The sequence below is a fragment of the Nicotiana sylvestris genome, chromosome 9 (assembly GCF_000393655.2).
Source record: "Nicotiana sylvestris chromosome 9, ASM39365v2, whole genome shotgun sequence".
Classification (NCBI taxonomy): Eukaryota; Viridiplantae; Streptophyta; class Magnoliopsida; order Solanales; family Solanaceae; genus Nicotiana; species Nicotiana sylvestris.
Genome location: NC_091065.1, coordinates 94,515,677 through 94,523,915, shown reverse-complemented (window position 1 = coordinate 94,523,915; position 8,239 = coordinate 94,515,677). Strand labels below are relative to the sequence as shown.

The 8,239-nt window shown below is 42.2% G+C and overlaps 1 protein-coding gene across 1 annotated transcript; it reads left to right on the top strand.

The window, feature by feature from the left end:
• The first annotated feature begins 4,831 nt into the window (after window positions 1-4,831).
• LOC104232115 (11S globulin seed storage protein 2-like) lies at window positions 4,832-6,854 on the top strand. The gene is made up of 3 exons (XM_009785212.2): window positions 4,832-5,640; window positions 5,736-6,212; window positions 6,323-6,854. Exons 1-3 carry the CDS (start codon window positions 5,029-5,031, stop codon window positions 6,701-6,703), a joined length of 1,470 nt encoding a protein of 489 aa, XP_009783514.1. The 5' UTR covers window positions 4,832-5,028; the 3' UTR covers window positions 6,704-6,854.
• The last annotated feature ends 1,385 nt before the right edge of the window (window positions 6,855-8,239 follow it).

Sequence of the window (8,239 nt, the reverse complement as noted above, 5' to 3'; positions counted from 1 at the left end):
GGGTTCATGCCGGGGCGATCTACCACAGAAGCTATCCACCTTATTAGGAGGATGGTGGAACAGTACAGGGATAGGAAGAAGGATCTCCACATGGTGTTTATTGATCTGGAGAAAGCGTACGATAGGGTTCCTAGGGAGGTCTTATGGAGCTGCTTAGAGGATAAAGGGGTCCCGGTTGACTATATTAGGGTGATTAAAGACATGTATGCTGGAGCTAAGACTCGGGTTAGGACAGTAGGAGGCGACTCTGAACACTTTCCAGTTATTACGGGGTTGCACCAAGGGTCTGCGCTCAGCCCATTCCTATTTGCCCTGGTGATGGATGCACTGACTCATCATATTCAAGGGGAGGTGCCATGGTGCATGCTATTTGCTGATGACATTATTCTAATTGACGAGACACGAGGCAGCGTCAACGAGAGGTTAGAGATTTGGAGACATGCTCTTGAGTCTAAAGGTTTTAAGTTGAGCAGGACGAAGACGGAATACCTCGAGTGCAAATTTGGAGTTGAGCCGACGGAAGCGGGAGTTGAAGTGAGGCTTGACTCTCAAGTCATTCCCAAGAGGAGTAGTTTCAAGTACCTTGGATCGGTTATTCAGGGGATCGGGGAGATTGACGAGGATGTCACACACCGTATAGGGGTGGGGTGGATGAAGTGGAGGTTAGCATCGGGAGTTTTGTGTGACAAGAAAGTTCCACCGTTACTAAAAGGTAAGTTTTTATAGAGCAGTGGTTATGCCTGCCATGTTATATGGAACTGAATGTTGGCCGGTAAAGAACTCACACACCCAGAAGATGAAAGTAGCAGAGATGAGGATGTTGAGGTGGATGTGCGGGCATACAAGGATAGATAAGATTAGGAATGAAGATATTTGAGAGAAGGTGGGCATGGCCCCCATGGAGGACAAGATGCGGGAAGTAAGACTCAGATAGTTCGGGCACATTCAGAGGAGGAGCACTGATGCACCGGTGAGGAGGTGTGAGCGACTGGCTGTAGTGGGCACGTGGAGAGGTAGAGGGCGACCTAAGAAGTATTGGGGAGAGGTGATCAGACAGGACATGGCGCGACTTAGGATTACTGAGGACATGGACCTTGACAGGGAATTATGGAGGTCGAGCATTAAGGTTGTAGGTTAGGGAAAGTTGTGAATATTTCTACAGCACAATAGAGTGAGACTAGCTAGTTAGGAGTTAGACTAAGAATATAATTGGTCATCTATTGATGCAGGGCTTTACCTGCTAGTTTTACTATACCAGCCATTTATTTCGTATTTCGTATTCTGTATTTCATATCTCTTATATTGTTGTTATTGTATTATGAATTTTTTATGGTACTAATATATCGACTCCTGTTGCTTTTTTTTGAGCCGAGGGTCTCTTGGAAACAGCCTCTCTACACTTCGGGGTAGGGGTAAGGTCTGCGTACATATTACCCTCCCCAGACCCCACTTGTGGGATTATACTGGGTCGTTGTTGTTGTTGCACATTACATCTTTTATGAATAACAACTCAATCATTCAATGTTCCAATATACCCACAAAACATAATATAACCCGTATTCAAAAATTCCTTTACTCGAGTCATCCTTGATCTCCACCTCTGCAAATCATAATTTATTCCCAAGTATACTTCAAACCCGAAACCAATACAACAAATAATCGTGCAATCATCCCATCGATAGTAAACTCCCCCACTTGGCTCAAAGCCGAGGAGTAAAGCATCTGATAACTTTCAGCCACCCCCATACTAGCATAATACCGCAATAGGATTCAACTAAATCCTTCCTAAGCTCATGTAACACCAACCATATAATACCTCAAATCATTTGCAAACCTCGCATTCATCCTCCTAACAGTCAAGCCAACTTTCACGCGCGATCCAAACTCAAATTGCAACACATATAACCCACTAGTAAAGCAGAACTCTCTACAAAAATAACATAGGGATCACGCAATCGCAGGACACCCTGCAAGAGATAACCCACCTGCTTTGCCTCAAATTGACATCTCTCTATACCCTTCCACAGCCACAACTACTACGCCATCACTTAATCTTTCTTAGTCTCATATCAAGACATGAAAATCTACTTAACCCCATAATTAAACAACATGAACGATCCTTCAACACACCCATAACTCAAGACTATACGTCAAATCAAGATAGAAATCAAGCACCCAATAGTCCTTTTTACATCTCAAGCAAACTCTTCTCGACACATTCGAACAATCTGCACACTTTCCGTAGTCACATCATACTCATCACGTAGCCATCCAGCCACAAATTCCACTAATAGGGACACTACCGTACATATAAATCCAAAAGCACGTGCTTACACAACTGAATTCTCCGTGCTCAAGCTACAATCAAAACCCGGCCTCAAGTCCTCCAAATTGGCCCATCATCAGCATACCGAAATCACATCTCGCACCTCATCTATGGAAAATCGCAAGCCATCGATGCACAACTAATACTGAGCGCTCATATGCGCATACGAATGCGTGGAAGGAATTCAAAGGATTACGCTTCAAGCTGAATCAATGTCGTACGATAGTGAAAGAAAGATGGGAAGTATATCCTAACATGTAGCCTCTCGAAGATAGGTATGGACGTCATCATACCGATCCGTAAGACTCTACTAAACACTTGCTCATAACTTGTAGAACCTATGAACCTAGAGCAATCATCACTTATTCCTCCCAATCACTCCAACCTCACAATCACTCATTCCTCACAACCACTCATCCCTCACAATCGCTTAGAACTCGGCACTCGGCACTTGGCACTCGCACTCAGTAGGTGCCTGCGCTCACTGGGGGTGTGTACAGACTCCGAAGGGGCTCCTTCAGCCCAAGCACTTTATCAATACCAATCATGGCAGAATCAATGGAACACGTTGCGGCATGTAGCCCGATCCCATAAATATCCTTATAATTAAGCCCTCAGCTTCACTCAGTCATCAATCTCTCCAGTCTCTCGGGCTCTCAGAAATTAGGAAATCAGCCCGAACAGCAATAACATGATGCATCAATAGAATAACAGAGATTGAGATATGATATAAAAATGCATGAATATGACTGAGTACGGAATATTAATGAATACAGTAAGATGACAGCAAGAAACGACCATTTAGGGTCCCAACAATACCAGCATAAAGCATAAACATGGTATCTAGCATGATTTACAGTCAATCTTTCTATAACACATAGGGAGCATATAGCTAACAACAAGTTGTTCAACTTTATAGTTTCTACGGGACGGACCAAGTCATAATCCCCTCGGTGCACGCCTACATGCCCATCACCTAACATGTGTGTCACCTCCAAAATAATCACATAACACAAAATCTGGGGTTTCATACACTCAGAACCAGATTTACAACTGTTACTTACCTCAATCCGAGCAAATCTTTACTCCGCAATGCTCTTACCTCTCAAATCGGCCTCTGAACGTCCCGAATCTAGCCACAAGCAGTACAATACCATTAATATATGCTAAAGGAATCTATTCCCAAGAAAAACTACTAAATTAGACTCAAAATCCGAAATTGGCTCAAACCCGGCCCCCGGCCCATGTCTCGGAATCTCACAAAAGTCACAAAACCCGAAAGCGCATTCACTCACGAGTCCAACTATACTAAATTTATCAAAATCCGTCATCATTTGGTCATCCAAAACCTCATACTAACTTAGTCGAACCATCGAATCACTCACAACATTAAAACACCAAATTACACCCGGAATCAAGCCTAAGAACTTCTAAACTTTCGAATTCGACAAACGATGCCGAAACCTACCAAACCGCGTCTGAATGACCTCAATTTTTTCACACACGTCAGAAATGACACCATAAACCTACTCCAACTTCCGGAAACTCAATCCGACCCTAATATTAAAATTTCTATTGCCGGCCCAAATCGCCAAAATTCTAACTTTCGCCAATTCAAGCCTAATTCTACCACGGACCTCCAAATCATATTTCGGACGCGCTCCTAAGTCCAAAATCACCTAACAGAGATAATGGAACCATCAAAATTCAATTCTGAGATTGTTTACATATAAGTCAACATCCGATCAACTTATCCAACTTAAGCTTTCAATTAGGAGACTGTGTGTCTCAATTCGCTTCGAAACCACTCCGAACCCGAACCAACTAGCCGGTATATCATAACATAGCTGAAAACACAAAAGAAGCAGGAAAATGGGGGAACAGGGCTATAACTCTAGATACGACCGGCCGGATCGTTACAAGAACCCACTTAAGTACAACTCATTTTGGACTGTTGGGCGTTGGGAAGAGGGCTGTCATGCTCTAGTAAGTCGAGTTCCTCACGCACCAGGCTGATTAGGACCAACTGATGCCACATAGGCATGGTCAACGGTGAAATGTGTTTATTAGTTAAGGGAATCATAAGTTCGAGTGTTTAAATGAGAAAGTTTAAAATTTATATATCGGATTTTAAAAGTCCTACAAATTTAAGTGGCCAAGAAGTCATTAAGCCTTCAAAATATTTAGGTAACTTTACACCAAATTAGGCCCATTAGAATTTAACAATAATGCAACGTTAGGCATCACAAACTGACACCTCTAAATTGGTACCTTTAATAATCCTTGCTGTAGTATTTTGAATCCCATATCGTTAAGCCAAAACAGATGAGAGAAAATTAGGAAGTACTACTATAGTACAAATAAGCAATTGAATTCGTATACGTCCACGTCATATTTTTCTCAAGAAGGCAAAATGAAGCATAAAAACAAATTACAGTAACACTTAATCAAACAAAAAAGGAAACGAAAAAGAACATAAAAACTAACACAGATCAGTTTGCATGTAGTTTGATTCCTTCGAACAACCATTGCAATGTGTCGCTCTTGGGCAGAAATGAAGACACCCTCACCATGCAAAAGAAAACAGAGTTCATTGCCACACGGCCTTCGTACTTGTTCCCCTCAAACACAATAAATAGGAGGCCTCAGTCACTCTAAATCTCATCCCATCTTTGTAGTTAACAAATCAATCCTAATTAGCCATGGCGGTCACTACTAGGGTCCTCTTAGCTTTACTCCTCTCTACTTTTCTCTTGTCTGCAACAAATGCAGTTAGAGATTATCAGGGTCGGCAAGCTGGTCAGCGGGGTGAGAGAGGCACTCGTCTAACTGATGCCCAACAATGCCGTTTAACAAGGCTCACTGCCAGCCAGCCCACTAACCGAATTGAGTCAGAGGGCGGCGTCACTGAGCTGTGGGACGAGAACGAGGAGCAATTCCAGTGCGCTGGAGTTGCTCCCATGAGGAGTGTTATCCGACGCAACTCCCTTTCTCTGCCTAATTTCCATCCCATGCGTCGCTTGGTTTACATTGAGCGTGGCCAGGGATTGATTGGCATTACTTACCCTGGCTGTGCTGAGACTTTCCAGTCTCAGTCCCAGACCTTCCAGGCTGGCCGAGAGCCAAGGGAAGAGAGGGGCCAAGGCCGCAGAAGTGACCAACACCAGAAGGTTCACCGCATTCGTCAAGGTGATGTCGTGGCACTTCCAGCTGGCGCTGCTCATTGGTGCTATAATGATGGTGAGGAAGAGCTTGTCGCCGTCTCTGTCAACGACCTCAACCACCGCTCCAACCAGCTTGATCAGAACTTGAGGGTAAAATTCATTAGTTTCTATAATTTGGTGACTTTTTGTTCATCGCAATTTCATAATTCGTGTATATATTGGTTGGCTATGTCTTTGTATTGCAGGCATTCTACTTGGCTGGTGGAGTACCAGAAAGTGGAAGGCAACAAACTCAAGCAGGCCAAAGACTACAGAGCAGGCAGAGGTTCCAGAACATTTTCCGTGCTTTCGACACAGTACTGATGGCTGAGGCCTTCAACATCCCAGCCGAGATTGTAAGGAGGATGCAAGAAGAGCAGAGCGAACGTGGACTAATTGTAAATGTTAGGGAAGGAATGAGAATGATTAGGCCCGACGAAGAAGAAGGAGAATTCGAAGAAGAGCAAGGGCGACCACGACGAGGACAACAATGGTGGGAGGAAGCAACCGGAAATGGCTTGGAAGAAAACATTTGCACAATGAAAATCCGCACCAACGTTGAACATCGAACACAAGCTGACATCTTCTCAAGACAAGCCGGCAAAATTAACCATGTCAATCGCCAAAAACTTCCCATCCTTAAATACATGGACATGAGTGCCTCCAAAGGCACCCTCTATCCGGTAAACCTTTGTTTAATTTTCTCAAGTTGATTTCATACAATAAATAAACTGCTAGTACTATGAGTTAATTGATTAATACTTATTGGTACTTCAAAATTTGGTGCATGAAGAATGCATTGATGACCCCACATTGGTCAGTGAACGGCCACTGCGTGGTGTACGTGCAAAGTGGAGAGGCACAAGTGCAAGTAGTAGACCACAGTGGGCAACAAGTGATGAACGACAGAGTGAACCAGGGAGAGATGTTTGTGGTTCCTCAGTACTTCGCTTCCACAGTGAGAGCAGGACAGAATGGACTTGAATTTGTGGTGTGGAGGACAAGCAGTGAACCTATGAACAGCCAACTTGCTGGTTACACATCAGTGATTAGAGCCATGCCTGTTGAGGTCCTCACCAACGCTTACCAGATTTCTCCGAATGAAGCACAGCGCTTGAAGACGAACAGGGGTGGAGAGAGCTTCCTCCTATCTCCCCAGCGAAGGTCCTTCTAAGATATCTATCATCTAGGCATGTGTACTAAGTAGTAAATATGGTTTCTCGTTTTTTTTTTCTGAGCAAGGAAATTGCAGAGCAACTTGTCCGAAGAGTTGTGTTTGGTTAAGAGCAAGTAATAAAATCAATAAAGCTCCTGCCTTTTTGTTACTGAGATTCTAGACTTCCTTAATCTATCAGTGCGCAAAATGTCCGATCAACTTTTACTTAGCCTGAAGTAACTGGTATTCATCTGTGGGAATTCCTTTACAGACTAAACAAGAAAGAGAAAGATGGAATATGGAGTCAAAAGTTCAGTACGCAAGGCAAACTAGGCATATTTTATGAGTTGTAGCATATAGAAACATGGTAATTCATGGATTTAACTCCCCTCCATTTTCTAGTCTCTCCATTTCTCCAAGTTCCTACTTGGATTAGAGATACTTGTCATGGTTAAAAATAAATTGATGAGATTTAATTAATAAAATAAAGCCCTAACTATGGTTAAAGTATTTAATTACTTCCTTTATCCATTCCTAAATAATATATTTGCAATCCCACAATTATAGCTACAGATTATCTAAGATTTCTTCACTCTTTCTGGTAGTAATTTTCTTTCACTTCTACAAAAATAGTAATATTCTTTTCGCGAGTTAATTTTTTTTACTTTTACAAAATCTTCTTACACTATCATTAAAAAGTAAAACATATTAGAAGTAAGCTCCAACATTTCCAATCTTGGACAAATTTCAAAGCAACTTTTTTCAACTTAGACGTGTAAAAGCATCTGTGTATCTGTTGAAGTTTGGCAAAATGCCAAAGTCCCACATTGGTTGGGAGTTAAGTTTGGGGGGATTTTTCCCCTATAAAAGAAGGCCTAATGTTTAGGATTGAAACACACCTCTCATTTGCCTTCTCATCTGTTTAAGGCATTTGTATCTTCTCTCTTTAGTATTATTTCACTTGTATTTTTGGAGTGAAATAAAATATTGGTTGTGTCCGAGGAGTAGGCAAAATTAGCCGAACCTCGTAAATTCTGGTGTTCCCTTTATTGTTGCTTTATTGTCTTATTTATTATTTGGTGGTTGTCATAATTTTTGGTATAGTAGTTGTGACTTATTCACACTATATACATTTGGCTTCCGCAACAATTGGTATCAGAGCCAAGGTACTGTCTAAGTATGCTCTGTGGTTGCAGCATAGTCTGATCTTCCACATCAGAAAAGATTTATCTTGGTAACTGAGTCAAGGTTCTGTCTGAGTATGCTCTGTGGTTGCAGCTTAGTCTGATCTTCCACACCAGAAAGGAAATAATCTTGATTTGTGTCGTCAGCTATTAAATAATATTTGTGTCAAAGATGGGAGACAATAAACAAGAAGAATCTACATCAAGTGTCAACAATACGTCATCATTGGCATCTTCGCTTATGACAAGAATTGTGTCAAATGCGAAATTTGCGGTCGAAATATTTGACGGGTCCGGACATTTTGGGATGTGGCAAGGCGAGGTTCTAGATGTCCTTTTTCAACAAGGGCTAGATCTGGCCATTGAAGAA